Below are 14368 nucleotides of genomic sequence, written 5' to 3' on the forward strand. Positions count from 1 at the left end.
CCTATGAGGTGCGGTTCTCGCGAGATTAAGCGGCAAGTTTTGCACTTTTACATTTCCGGTTATATCTCAGAAACTAATCGATCTACGATGAAGCCGTTTTACACGATCATGACCGTCTTGTGAACCAACAAGTCGATCGCATCTTCAACACTTAAAAGCTTAAGACGACGAAGATATAGCCTGAAGTACACTAAATTTTCTAGGTGCAAAACCTACCGTTAAAACCCGCGAGACCCGTACCTATATTTTAAGCTATTAGGTATATTTAATTACTTCATGACCAAGCCAATTATTGTCTAATTTTATTTGACGTCAAATGCTTATTTCTCCCGATATTTGTATTCGGCGATCATGATTTGTAAGGTATTCACAACCAAACTAAAAAAAAACTATGTTAATCGACTAGCGAAGGAGGTGCCAGTATAAAGGTAACAGCTCAGCTGGTAGCAAATAACATTTTTATGCTCTAATCAGGAGCAATATTGAGAAGCCATCAGCCCCGAAGCTGTTCAGTGTTCACTGCTGAGACATGTGTATTATCGAAAAAGCGCGGGAGCACCTGACAGCCGGCAGCAGCTAGTTACGCATAGCTCGTGTAGGAAGAAACAGCATCGCCAACATTGCCCAGGGAATGAGCTGCGTTAACAATACCGGCACCGGACACAGCAGCATTGAAGTCAGAGGCGCCGTTGTAAGAAACCGGGCCATTGAGAGGCCTGGAGCCGTACGAGGGGGCTGCGTTAATGGAAGGGGCTGCGTTATAGGATGATGCTGCGTTAATGGAAGGGGCTGTGTTATAGGAGGATGCTGCGTTATGCGAAGGCGCAGCGCTGTACGAAGGCGCTGCGTTAAAGGAAGGTGCTGCGTTGTAACCAGAAGCACCACTATGGGAGGAGGCGGGGCGACCACCGGAAGAAACAGAGTTGTATGAAGGAGCTGTGCTGTATCCAGCTGCCGTGTTGGTGGCCGCCCCAGCGCCGTAGCCCTGGCCCGGGCGGTCCTTGGGGTACTGGGCCTCGCCCTCGTAGGTGACCTCGGCGTTGAAGCCGTTGTAGTGGTCGGCGACGTAGTTGACGTGCTGGATGCGGCCGTCGGGCAGCGCCACGCTGTAGCGGCCCTGGGTGCTGTGGCCGTCGCCGGCCTCCTGCTGCGCAAAGTTGGCGCCCGAGTACGGGTCGCTGACCGAGTACTCGAAGGCGTACGGGTGCTCCTGCTGGTCGTACCCCGTCTGCTTCGGCTGGACGGGCCGCTGGCGGGGGCCGGTCCGAGACGCCGCGGGAGCGGGGGAGTACGAGGCCGCGGCCACCGCCATCACCGCTGCCAGCAGGAACACCTGAGAACGCAAAGAGGCAGTACGATAATGACAGGCTCCTTCATGATTGGTCACTTGTCAATAATCGTTCATGTTGAATAGAAAATTGAAGGATTTTATGCAAGAAGTAATGCAATATGAATACCAAATGCGATCACAATAACTGGCAACTGCAGGATATTGACATGATTCTCGGTGCAGGAAACTACAAAGTAAGCTATTTCACTAAAACTACGATAAAAGCGAGCAGCTGAAGTCTCTATCACTTGCAGCATATAGTTACCTTCATAGCTATTGTCTTTGGAGGCTGTGGACCACACAACTGACGCCTACAGTCACGCCGATCTGACAATATATAGGTGTTCGTTTCACTGACGGTGGCTTCGTTTGCACGACGTCACGCTGTGTGCGCAAACGGTGCTTAGCTCGTTTCGTCACATCTCACACATGTACTTACCTACTTCCAAGATATCAGACCGGGAGGGGTGCGATATAATGCTACATAAATGCACGAAAAAGACTAGGTCAAGCTTCTAGTTTCACTTTCATGCGTACATACACAAAGGAACCTAACTACCTTATACACGAGAAACACCAACGAACATTTATAATTGATTCGAGCCTCAGAGAAAGGGTAAACAATCCGGTCTTACTCGGCCAGGTGAAAAAAACGAGCGTCCAGAGCAAAGGTCCCGAGCCGGTCCCGTAGCTCAGTTGGTAGAGCGTTGGACTCCGCGTGATGAGAGCACGCGTTCTCGGTTATAACAGTCCGGGTTCGAAGCGCGACGGGCGCTTGACATTTATGGGCCTCCTGACAGGTATGGTTGCGGTTGGTAGCAGGCCATAGCCAGGCGAAGTCAGCGAGGGGACCGGCCGTGCGTGGCTATGTGCGCACGTTAAGCTTTGAACTCTAAATTCTGCCATAGAACTGGAATTGCGCGATCGGAGGGTAGAGGGCAGGATCACCGCAACAAGCTTCGCTTAGCGGTGGCTCTGTCCTTGTGAATCCTTCCTATCAAAAGGTTCGGACTAAATTTATAAAAAAAGATATTCGTGTGTCATGTTATTCTTAATTGTTGTTGTCCGTTAAGGTGAATGTATCTGCGCAAAGGCATCGAGAGTATCTTCTCAATGTCGTTATGCGACTTTCTAAAATAAGGACTAGGGTCCGAGAAATACGTTTGTGATGCTCCAATCTTAGTAATACATAGGTACACACTTGACATAGTCTATATAAACATTCACACTAATACTTTACTGCTCAGTAGCCTTGTGTTGCACCGGCGATAGCCCAGTGCATATATCTGTATCGATCGATGCATCCGCCCCACTGGCCGACAGCTGGTGCGGCATTAACGGCTCGGTGGTGCTCAATGTGGCGCAATATATCCGAATTTGCAGCGACAGCGCTGGATGTCACTGTAGAGCAGGGAGGAAACTTATTTGGCCTTGGGTGAAAACAGATCGTGCATATTTGACCACGATTTTAGCTAGAATAGGATGCTTCAAAGGGGCGATTTAACCCGCGCCGTGTTGGGGCGGGGGGGGGGGGCATTTTCACGCCCTCTCAGATTTTTCGCGAATAAACCAAAACGACACCTGTTCATACATCTTTTCCGCACATGTTGTGAAATTTTCAGATCCGGGTCGTTCAAGGTCAGGTCACCAGGTCACGTCAAGTGACCTTAGGTACCTAAAAAAATCCACTGTTTGCTGTACTTAGCTACATCGACTGAGGAATCGCTTTGAAACTTTCAGCGATCGATAAGGGTTACAGTACCTATGTATATGATATATATCTTCGAATTTCGATATCTCTGCCCTAAGGTCAGATCAATTTGCGACCTCTCCGTTAAAAGTCGATGGAAGAAAATTGAAATGCGCCTCTTTTGGATAAATGTCGTTCTAAACACTATAGGTGATAGCAGCATATAGGTGAACATGACAGAATGAATCAGAAAAATGTACCTACCCGTAACCCTTTTAGTACCTCTGAGGTCATCTCAGGTCATCCAAGGTCCCAAGCACTGTTTGACCATAACTTTTGAGACGTGCTAGAGCGCTGAAAACACCGCAAATGTGTTCAGCTCGACGATAAGGACCGACTGATATGAAGCATGATCCTTTCCGGTCAGGTCATGTCATTGACCTGAGGTCAATTTTTCAAAATGGCCTTCTAAAGGGACCCTCCCACCTTCAAAAAAGTTAATGAATTGGCATGAAAGTGATGTCCCTTGGTTCAGAAAGAGCGAAAACGAATATCTACCAAATTTCACCGAAAAATATTCACTGGTTTTCAAGATATTAGGCTTTTACTTTTGTTTACTTTTTGGGATCTACCCTGTTACTAGCGACTTTATTTGGAAGCAATAATTTGGCAGCCTTAAAGTGCGACAGACGTTGCGCGCAAAGCAGCGTATACCACCACGTGTTAACGATGGTTTTAGTCTAAGATTTAAAAATCGTTAGATCTCCGCTGACGTCACAAATTCTAAGGGGGCATTCCAATGCATTAGCCCCTTAGAATCCGAAAACTGCAAGTTTGAAATTCCATATCTTCGAATTAAAGCATTTTTCGATGTTGTGAGTGCCCAAACCGGTATTTGCAGGCCATGGCCACCAATTTGGCTATCTCAACTCAAAACTAATGTTAAGGTGGGAGTGTCCCTTTAAGATCAAATGATAGTTCATGCGACGCGTCTCGACGAGGGGAACACGATGCTGGCAAAATTAATGTCGTGACTCCCTTGAGTCAAGAGTAATAAGAGAAAAAACATTTTTGCCCCGTAAAACTGCTATTTCTAGTTTTTTTTTCATTTCGATGCTCAGTCATTGACCTGAAGTCAAATCAGAGGACGTTTCATGAATTACACGTAATTATTGAATCTACGTTTCCAATAGAGTGTTTATATCGTATAACAAAATTTCATCTTTATTCTACCCATCATTTTCTATTTAAAGCTACAGCTTGATATTGATATTTTGTTGATGTGTTGGTAGCTCTATTGGTTCCCGAGCTATGCGTCGGTGATTCGAAAATAAATTGTTAAAATAGACAAATGTTGACCTTTTATGACCTTTGGTGAGCTGACTTTTGACCTGACCTAAACATGACGGATTTATTTTCTTCATTATTTTTCACGCTCTTTCGATTGCCGCCTACTGCGTGTGGCTACGTGGCCCAGGAGCCGAGTTAGACGGAGGGGGCGTGAAAACGCCTCCCCCCAGCACACCACAGAAAACTCAGATCACCAGCACGGCACGATTAAAGGGGTGGTTTCAAATTTTTTTAGTGCACTTTATGTCATTGCTGCTTATGTTATTATTTTGTTTTAAGGTTAAAAGCATCATTCAACTAGCATTTATAATTACAATGAAAGAAAGGCACAGTGTGTACTGTGTCCAATGAGATGTTATCATGTTGAAAGCACTAGACCATGCAGTAACATCCTATTGTTATCTGTGACCCACATTGAATCTGATTATCACATAATCTTCCGTTTCTTGCGGCAATATCACTATCATTGCAGGTTATCTGACGAATGTCGTACGTTATCTCCAAACAGCAACTGTTCGGAATGGCCGAAGAGTGCCCGGCTGGCTGGAGAAGCTTGCATAAGTATTTCCACAGACTAGATATGAACCAGAGCAGCTCGTCACGGGTGACTGCCGACCAAGTTTGCATTGTCGGTGCTCATACAGGCCGCTCAAAGGCCATGACGACGATGCAAGAGAAAGTGTGCCTGCCTATATAACGCATTTTGCTGGTCCAAGGGATATCAGTAGGTACTACTGAATCCAACAACGATGAAGGTAGGAAGAAGTTTTGGTTTGATATAAGTGCTACGCATTAACGTCATTAATTCGTGATATCTGAGACGGTGATGCGCTATTCCCTGCAAACCAGAGCCACTTGATTTTTAGGTATGATGAGGCACAAACACGCGAATGAATATGGTAAGCATCGCTTCTCAGTTCCAGCATCTGTCTGCGTTCCCAGGTGTTCCTGCTGTTTGTTGTGGTGGCGGTGGCCGCGGCCTCGTACTCCCCCGTTCCCGCGGCGTCTCAGACCGGCCCCAGCCAGCGGCCCGTCCAGCCAAAGCAGACGGGGTACGACCAGCAGGAGCACCCGTACGCCTTCGAGTACTCGGTCAGCGACCCGTACTCGGGCGCCAACTTTGCGCAGCAGGAGGCCGGCGACGGCCACAGCACCCAGGGCCGCTACAGCGTGGCGCTGCCCGACGGCCGCATCCAGCACGTCAACTACGTCGCCGACCACTACAACGGCTTCAACGCCGAGGTCACTTACGAGGGCGAGGCCCAGTACCCCAAGGACCGCCGGGGCCAGGGCTACGGCGCTGGGGCGGCCACCAACACGGCAGCTGGATACAACGCGGTCCCGTCGCGCAACTTAGCTTCTACGTATAATGCAGCTCCGTCGTATAACGCAGCTCCCTCGTACGGCTCCGTCCCATCCAACGCCGCCGCACCCTCCTACGGCACTCGGTCGAACTCTAACCCCTCGCTGTCTTACGGTGTTGACTCGTCCAACGGGGCTTCTTATTCTGCCAATGCGGCTGATTCATTTAACACCATCAGCGCATATAACTAATCCTCGCCAAAACGATGGCTCTGTTTACGGCACCGCTCCTGTAGCTGCAATATTTTGCTGAATGCAGTCCATCAATAAGCCACGGGTTACTTACCAGCACATCATCCGTGCTGCGTTCTGTTGTGTTTTGCAGTGCCAGCGTGTGACATGCTGTGTGTGCAGGTTAAATAAAAGCGTTGTCATCGATCAGCGTTGTCATCGATATGATTACGCTGCTGGTTTGGTATCTTGCTGTTCTTGTAAACGTCTATGTATGTAATTTTCTTTTTATATAAAAGTCATGCTGCTGTATTTCAGTTATCCCCAATCAGGCAACAGTTTTCTTGGATCGTCAAATGCTATTCCTTGTGTGTGTTGAACGATACCAGTTGGCTTGGCAATCGACTCAAATGGCTACTGTCGCGGAGGCGCGGAAGGTGAGACGACTGAGCGGGCCGAGACTTGTATTGCAACTGTGGTTCTGATTCTGATTCGCCAGTGCCTGTGCGTTATATGCAGGGTGGTTGCACAATGAAGGACCGGTCCGCCGACCCGCCGGGTCGGTGGACGGTGCCGACACGTGGGGAAAGTGACGGCTATTTCTATATAACAAAGCTTGCACGTGTACTCTCTTTATCATGATATGGAAGAAGGGAATCGGTCCCACACTACCGACTTATATCTATAGATATAAGTCAGTAGCCACTTGAGTCGATTGCCAAGCCAACTGGTATCGTTCAACACACAAAGGACGGAAGGGATGAAAGCATCTGAATACTGTGACCCCATACTACCACACATTTACAGGTACCTAATAGAGCCGTATATAGAAGCACATACCTACCTATAAAGGCTTCGCGAGGTGCGGCATCAGCGTGTCCCACCCTTGCCCCGAATCATACCGCCGCCTATGACGCGCGTGCTAGAGTTGCAAAACGTACAAAGGCACACACTCGCGCCTGCCCCTCTCACAGGGCTGTTCGTCATCCCAGACGCCGTATATATCACAGTCAGCGACAAACGGCGAACAGAGCGTTCCACAAGTGTTCTGCCGTTCTGCAAATCAGCCTCCACGCGAGGCAGGGGTCTGACTCGGTCCCGCACCCCGCCGCCGACCGGCATATAAGCCGCTGCAGGGGTGCCGCTGTAGGTGACACGGCAGCCATGTCGGCTCCGCTGCTCCTGGCGCTGCTGGCCGCGCTCACAGCGGATGTCCGCGCGGAATGTCCCGACTCCGCCGGCGACCTGAAACGGTGGAGCTCGGCAGACTCGTGGAACTCCGGACAGGTGAGCTAGTGTCCGTGCGAGTCATCAGGTGAGAGAGTCAGTCCGTGTGAGTCGACAGGTGAGAGAGTCAGTCCGTGGGAGTCGACAGGTGAGAGAGTCACTCCGTGTGAGTCGACAGGTGAGAGAGTCAGAGTTCGTGTGGGTCGACAGGTGAGAGTCAGTCCGTGTGAGTCGACAGGTGAGAGAGTCAGAGTCCGTGTGAACCAACATATGAGTCACTTCGTGTGAGTCAACTGTTGAGAGTTGAGAGTCCTTACTCTGCAGTGTGAGGTGAAAGGCGGGAGTTTTCTTGAGGGAAGAATGGGTGACTTATTGTTCTCCGCTGCAGAGATACGATTTTAAGCAGATCATACCACCTTTGGTCTCTTAAGCCGTTCAGTTCGTTTAAAACGTCGCAGATAAGAAGCGAGTAAAAGAAGCCTCCTTTTGCCTACAGCCCACAGGTAATAAAATAACGGAGGTCAATAAGACCTTTATTTTTGCATTTTGCGGCGGGCGTTTTTGCGGCGTTTGCGGGTGAGTGTGTTCAAACAGCCTGCGGTCCCGCGATGCGGAGCCCAGCATCGCAGATGCTGGTAACGGAAGTCAATAAGACCTTTAGACGCGTCCATGCAGCACTCCAGGGCCGGCCAGGGTTGGGTTTATGATATCCACTTACCTTCAGAAAGCAGTGATATGCTGCTGATGACGTCTATTTCGATAAGCAACGCGTAAAGGAATATCTACGAATATGTACCGCATATCCGGCATAGCTTACCCTAATGACGTCTTTACAGGTGCCAGCTGGAGGAGACATTACGATAAATACGCCGATACTTCTTGACGTCAGCACGCCGAGTATGGACACGGTTACCATCGCCACCGGCGGGAGGCTGGTGTTCGATTCCTCGGTGGAATTCCTGAAGCTGACCGCCAACATGATAGAGCTGACCGGCGGCGAGCTGTGGATCGGTTCCGAGGACTGTCCCTATGTCAGCGAGGCCGAGGTTCTTCTGACCGGGCAGCGGGACGAGACGGAGGGCGCTGCCAGTGTCCAGAAGGCCGTCCTGGTTCGAGAGGGGGTTCTGGAGGTGCATGGAAAACCTAAACGTCCCTGGACTCAGCTAGCTGCGACTGTACCCAAAACGACCCGGTCCGAGGTGATTGGAAATCCAATTTACAGCGCCACTGACAGCGACGCCACCTTTCCGGGAACTGGGTTCCGTATGATCGAGTTTGACAGCTCCGGAAATGTCGTCAAAAATTGGGGTCGTGTCTCCAATCCACAAAAGTTCAACAAGGTCAAAGATAACACCGGCAGCGTAGTGGTTGTTGTATTATCCAAGAATGTTGTGCTCGACAGTACCTCCCCAGACACCGCCGACGCCTTCGAAGACATGTGCTTTGGCGGCAGCCGGCAGTCGGCGATGGCCTCCATGGTGGACGGCCAGCGGGTGGCCTTTGCGGCGGTGTGCCACATTGGCTCGCCGAGCGATAGCACCGAGAGGGTCGGCTCGCCGGTCCACTACCGGTCGGAGACGGGCTGGGTGTACGCCACCGTCGGCGGCGTGGACTTTGCCGCCATGTCCGTGGTGTCGCTGGAGTCCTCCGGGTCAGCGGAGGACCAGGTGGAGGCCGCCACCTACACTGCCGGAGGCGTGCCTTCTCTGGAGCAGACCGTAGAGCTGGTGGACGGCGTCGGGACCTGGAAACCTGGCGACCATATCGCCATAGCGTCGACCGACTTTGATTACCTGCAGGCAGAGGTGTTCGAGGTCCTGCAGTGCAGCTCCTGCAGCAAGTACCAGGTGAATATCCGGGGTCCCGTCCGCTACACGCACTGGGGAGAGGTCACGGATGGGGTCGACATGAGGGCAGAGGTCGGCGTACTGACCCGAAACGTTCGGTTCCACGGAGAGATGGAGCCTCAGTGCTATGGCGGCAATCTGTGCGATGAGTTTGAGCAGGACACCTTCGGAGGACAGATCAAAGTTTTGATGGATTTCACAACCGTCAAGATCGAAAATGCTGAGTTTTTCCATATGGGACAGCAGGCCGTCATCGGGTCGTACCCAATTCATTTCCACATGTGTCTGGACACATCGTCCAAGGGGGTATACATTCGTAAGAACTCAATCCACCACACATTCTCTCGCTGCCTGACCATCCACGGCACCCACAACGTCACCGTGGAAAACAACATGGCCTTCGATCACTTTGGCCACTGCTACTTCCTAGAAGACGGTGGGGAGCAGCACAATACGTTTAAAAAGAATCTTGGATTTGGGACGAGACCGGGCACATTGCTCCCGACCGATGCCTTCGGCAGGGTGTCCACATTCTGGATAACCAATCCGGACAACGCGCTGATCAACAACCACGCCGCGGGCTCGTTCGGCATCGGGATCTGGATCCTGATGCCCCGCCTGCCCACGGGTCCGTCCGCCAGCGTCGACATGGGACTAGTTGAACTCCAGGCGAGACGCACTATTCTAAAAGCGTTCCGAGGCAACGTAGCACACTCGAACCGCAACTTTGGCTTCCGGCTGGACGATGAGCTGTTTCCGGACGGGACGGTGGCGCCCGATATCTACGAGCCTAGAGAGGATCCCACCGACCCCGACAGCGACCCGGTGCTCATGACGCTCGACGACTTCACCGCCTACAAGAACTCAGAGGGCGCGTGGATCAAGGGCGTGTGGTCGCTTCTGACCAACTTCCGGCTGGCTGAGAACGGAGTGGGCATCATCATCGCGTCCTCTTTCCCAGAGGATTTCGGTCCGTATTACCAAGTCATGGCAAACTGTCGCATTGTCGGTGAAACGGCCAACTTCGGCGAGCCGGCCGGTGAAGTGACTTTGGAATCTGGGGAGGTCATCGTAATGAACCGGTCCATTCCCAGGAAGGAGCCCGAGTACGCCCTGATAGGCTTTGTCTTTTACCGCGGCCCGCTTCACCTCATGGACACGTCGTTTGCTGGGTTCAAGGCGAACGCTCTCCACCCAGCAGGTGCCATTGGCAAGAAATTTTCCAACCCATACTTTTCCTCACCAATCAACAGCGTTCGGAACGTGACGTTCGACTTCAGCGACCCCTCGGAGGGCGCCAGGTTCTATGACGGAGACGGCACCGTCGTCGGATACGAGGAGCGGGACGGGAACCGGCACAACGTCCTGCTGGACTGGGACGGCTCGCTGACCACCTACCCGGGCTCCAGCCTCGTGCGCCCGATCCCGCTGCTGACCAACGCTCGCTGTGTGGAGGTGCCCGACTGGGGGCCCGGCTCGGCGCTCTGCCCCGACCGGTTCACCCGGCTCCGGCTGGACGGAGTCGGCAAAATACCCACCTTCCTGACCCGGAACGACCTGATGGCCTCCGAGGTGGAGGTGTCGCTGTTCGAGCAGCAGATCAGCTACGCCCTGAACTCGGCCGAGTCGTACATCCTGCACATGAACACCACGGTGCCGGCCCGGTTCCGGGTAGCCGTGATCGCGCTGGACCAGAACGTCACCCAGCTGGTGGGTGTCTGTGTCGGCGCCAGCCAGACCCTGAGGCTGAAACCCGACAGCTACACACCCGTCAGCTCCCTGGACGAGCTGAGCGCCGACACGACAAACTCCAAGTATTTCTACGACTCGGAGGCTGGAGTCGTCATGCTCAGGTCAGTGGGAGACAGAAAGAGCACTATTTATCGCTGTGGCTCTTTATCAGCTGTGATGCATTTGGACGACGGCGCTGGCAATGGAAGTTAATCAACATTTACTATTAAAAATACAATGAAAATGGTCAAAGCGTTGTAGGTACGTAAATCGTATTTCGTTTAAAAGCAAACTCATTGAAATTAATTCATTAATAATTGCTAAATCGTTACGCGACCTCAAAATGATAGCATAACGTTTTAACTGCATGTTAGCGATGTGTGTATTAGAGTTCACGATTACCTGACGTATTAGTAAAATTCATTGCAACATTGCCAACTTCTTAATCTTATTCAAACAATGTTATTTGTTCAGATGACTATTGACGTAGACGATTTATATCCTCGAAAATTAGTAAACGTTCTGGCATGGACGATCACAATAAGGCAAGGGCTGTAGGCATTTGCCTTTATGTTCATTGATCGACTAAACCTCTCCGCGCAGATTTTCGAACCCGTACGCCCGCGGTAGCAGCACGCTCTCCAACTGTCCGGGAGAGTTGGACGGCGACGGGAACGGCTCCTGTCTCACAGAGGTCACATTTATCCTGGACGCCTCCAACGACGACGGCGACTGCCGGGAGCGCGCCTACCCGCGCTACCGGACCGAGCCGGTCTCGGCCGACGGCGCCCTCACTGCGCCCACCTTCGACTGAGGCCCTAGGTACACACGGTACAACGAGCCGATCTCTACCTACCGGCTTCTACTGAGGACCTGCCCGCGGTACCGGACCGACCTGGTCTCAGCCGCCGGCGCCCTAACTGTGTCGGCACCTTCTACTAAGAGCGGCGGAGGGACACGTTCGACCAACAGGTTCAAGATGAAATGACGGGCGTAACAAGATAGTCCGTAGTGTGGTTCCGGCCAATGTGCACTAAAGTTGTCATGTGTGTTGGTTGCTTGAATACATTTGTGGGGCATTATGAGCTTTATTGTCCGATAAACGGTAAACGTTAACTGTTAAATGTTACGGAAGTATTGCAACACAAACATTGCATTTCGTCTCGGTGTCACTAGTAACGCACTTGTAATATGTCTAACCTTATAACATTGTCCTCGTCTGCCTTTGACCTGACATAGCCGACAGCGCAGCTAAATAATGCGCCGAATTTACATGCCATTTCAGCGCCCGACGACTCAGGGTCCGTTGGTTCGGTTCGGGCTTCTGCCCGATTGGTTTCGGGTTCTACTCGGTTGAATCTTCAGTCCTGTCAAAATGACCACATACTATTGTATAAAGAACAATATTATTTTTTTCTATTTATTCATTTAGTTATTCATTTATTCCTGTAAGTAATGAGATGAGTTGCCTGGTAAGCTGCTGGACTCCAGAGGACCATCTATGCGGTATGCGCTCGTGTCAGCTCGACGCCCGAGATCACACCGGCCGCGTATCGACTGAAGGTGAGCTGAGCCAGGTCCGCAGGCTGCAGGATGACCTGATGGAGCGGCGGCACCGGCCTACGTCTCTCGGCCACCGGCGGGTGCAGGACGGGAGGAGACTGCTCTGGCGGCGACACTGGCCGAGGCCGGGATCTCGGCTGCAGCGGCGGCGGCGGTGACGGGGGCAGTAGCGGCGGCAGTGGCGCTGGTGACGGCTGTGGTGACGGGGGCGGTGAGGGGACCGCGATGACCGCCGCTGCCGGGGCCGTGCGTCCCCTCCACCTGGCCCACAGGCGTCTCCACGCGGCGGCGTACCGCTGCCGGAGATCCTCGCACCAGTAGCCGAACAGCCAGCCGTTGGCGAGGAACAGCAGCACGCGCAGCCAGCCGGCGAGGTGGCGCGCCCGGCGCAGCTCGGCGCCCGTCACCAGGTGCACGGCCGTGAACACTTGGTGCGGCAGCTGCAGCAGGGTGGTGAGCGCCGTCAGACGGAGTACGGCGTACAGGGCCCGGTGGCCGCCGGCGCCGGCCGCGCGCCCGCCCAGCGCCGGGTGCTGCCGCCGGATGGCCCGGTCCTGCTGCACGCCGCGCGCGCCCACCACCACGTTCAGCAGCAGCGTCACCGTCGACACGGACACGCCGCTCGTCAGCAGCAGGGCCTCCACGCGGTCGGACGTGAACTCCAGATAGACGCACATGACCTGCCGCGACGCTCCGGCCGCGTCCCGCGCCAGGTCCGGCCCGGCGGCCAGCAGCATCAGCAGGCCGCTGAGCAGAACGGCGGCGTGCAGCAGCCGCAGCCGGCGCGCCGACAGCAGGCTGAAGTAGCGCAGCCCGTGCTCGACGGCCACGTAGCGCTCGACGCTGACGGCCGCCAGCGCAGAGTTCCAGGTGACGCCGGCGGCGTTCTGCAGCGTCAGCAGCAGCCGGCAGCCGAGCGGCGACAGCGGCGCGCCCAGCAGCCGCAGCAGCTCCAGCAGCGCGATCAGCAGTCCCAGCAGCACGCCGGCGCAGGCCATCAGCAGCAGCAGCTGGAACATGGGCCGCTGGCGCAGCGAGCGCGCGCTGACGATGGCCAGACCGGGCACACAGGAGCTGAGGGCCATCAGCAGACCCACGACCAGACCGATCACGTGCAACATGCCGACGGCAGGTCAGAGCGGCAGAGGCAAGAGGTCAGGGCGACGGAGGGTCAGGGTGGCAGGGGTGCGAGTTCAGAACGGTGGGAACAGGAGGGGAGGAAGGGTGCGAAAGACTGACCACCAGCAGGTCAAAACGGCAGAGAAGGTGACCTGCATGTACCAGGCAGCGTGCTCAAGTCGGGGAGCTGCGATGCACTGGCACAGTTCATCTCCAAGGAGTCTCTGCAACTCAGACTAAATTCCTGAAGTATGTGAAGAGCTGAAGCAAAGGTGCTCTCGAAACAGAACTGGGTGTCCGCAAATACAGGGAGGACGGTCAAAAGATCGCCGCCTCCCCGTTATCAGTGCCACCGCTCCTCCGTCTCTGGCCTCCCGCCGTCCGTCTCCCGCCTCCCGCCGTCCGTCTCCGGTCTCCCGCCGTCCGTCTCCGGTCTCCCGCCGTCCGTCTCCCGCCGTCCGTCTCCCGCCGTTCGTCTCTGGCCTCTCGCCGTCAGCCGTCAGCCTTTTCTCCCGTCGCGTCGCGTCGGCTCACCCTGTGACCGACGATGGCAGCCTGCGGCACTGACCGGTCGCCGTCGAGATTTATACGGCCGGCTCTCGCTGCAGTCGGCTCTGGCTCCGCCGCCTCGAGAGGCGTGTAAGCCGATTCTTGCTACTTCGGTATCACTAATCAAGTACCATTGCGTCCTATGCGTGCGTATATGCTTGCAAACAGGTAGCTAAGTGAGCATAAGGGGTGCAGAGCCGGAGCCGGCACTTTTTCCCGGACCTGCGGCAGTTCGAGTGTTTGTGTGGCGCTGAAGCCGGAGGTGTAAAATGAAGCAAGTCCGCCTCCAGAGCAGATGTAAGATAAACATTGTACGTACACAACGCGAGTCAATTTACAAGATCCATTGGCGAGAGTCAGTTTACAGGAACCGATTGGTGACGACTTCCTTGTATGAAATACACGGATAAAGTTTGCCGTAGGTATGCA

At 53.5% G+C, this 14368-nt stretch overlaps 3 protein-coding genes across 3 annotated transcripts; 2 read left to right on the forward strand and 1 right to left on the reverse strand.

The window, feature by feature from the left end:
- Positions 1-501: 501 nt before the first annotated feature.
- On the reverse strand, positions 502-1327 carry LOC122387059 (cuticle protein 7-like). Its single transcript, XM_043376868.1, has one exon. The coding sequence runs from the start codon at positions 1310-1312 to the stop codon at positions 581-583; it is 732 nt and encodes a 243-aa protein (XP_043232803.1). The 5' UTR covers positions 1313-1327; the 3' UTR covers positions 502-580.
- Positions 1328-4940: 3613 nt separating this feature from the next.
- LOC122387060 (cuticle protein 7-like) lies at positions 4941-6019 on the forward strand. The gene is made up of 2 exons (XM_043376869.1): positions 4941-5125; positions 5313-6019. Exons 1-2 carry the CDS (start codon positions 5120-5122, stop codon positions 5922-5924), a joined length of 618 nt encoding a protein of 205 aa, XP_043232804.1. The 5' UTR covers positions 4941-5119; the 3' UTR covers positions 5925-6019.
- An 897-nt stretch (positions 6020-6916) lies between these two features.
- On the forward strand, positions 6917-11790 carry LOC122387061 (cell surface hyaluronidase-like). Its single transcript, XM_043376870.1, has 3 exons — positions 6917-7190; positions 7967-10830; positions 11312-11790. Exons 1-3 carry the CDS (start codon positions 7068-7070, stop codon positions 11520-11522), a joined length of 3198 nt encoding a protein of 1065 aa, XP_043232805.1. The 5' UTR covers positions 6917-7067; the 3' UTR covers positions 11523-11790.
- Positions 11791-14368: the final 2578 nt, after the last annotated feature.

The sequence above is a fragment of the Amphibalanus amphitrite genome, unplaced genomic scaffold, assembly GCF_019059575.1.
Source record: "Amphibalanus amphitrite isolate SeventyFive unplaced genomic scaffold, NRLGWU_Aamphi_draft 000272F_arrow, whole genome shotgun sequence".
Taxonomy (NCBI): domain Eukaryota; kingdom Metazoa; phylum Arthropoda; class Thecostraca; order Balanomorpha; family Balanidae; genus Amphibalanus; species Amphibalanus amphitrite.

Bases quoted from the DNA above. Each gene is read 5' to 3' on its own strand.
- LOC122387059 (XM_043376868.1), bottom strand. From the start codon at position 1,312: ATGGCGGTGGCCGCGGCCTCGTACTCCCCCGCTCCCGCGGCGTCTCGG.
- LOC122387061 (XM_043376870.1), top strand. From the start codon at position 7,068: ATGTCGGCTCCGCTGCTCCTGGCGCTGCTGGCCGCGCTCACAGCGGAT. The intron at 7,191-7,966 runs GTGAGCTAGTGT...ACGTCTTTACAG, and splicing joins ACTCGTGGAACTCCGGACAG to GTGCCAGCTGGAGGAGACAT. The intron at 10,831-11,311 runs GTCAGTGGGAGA...CTCTCCGCGCAG, and splicing joins GCTGGAGTCGTCATGCTCAG to ATTTTCGAACCCGTACGCCC.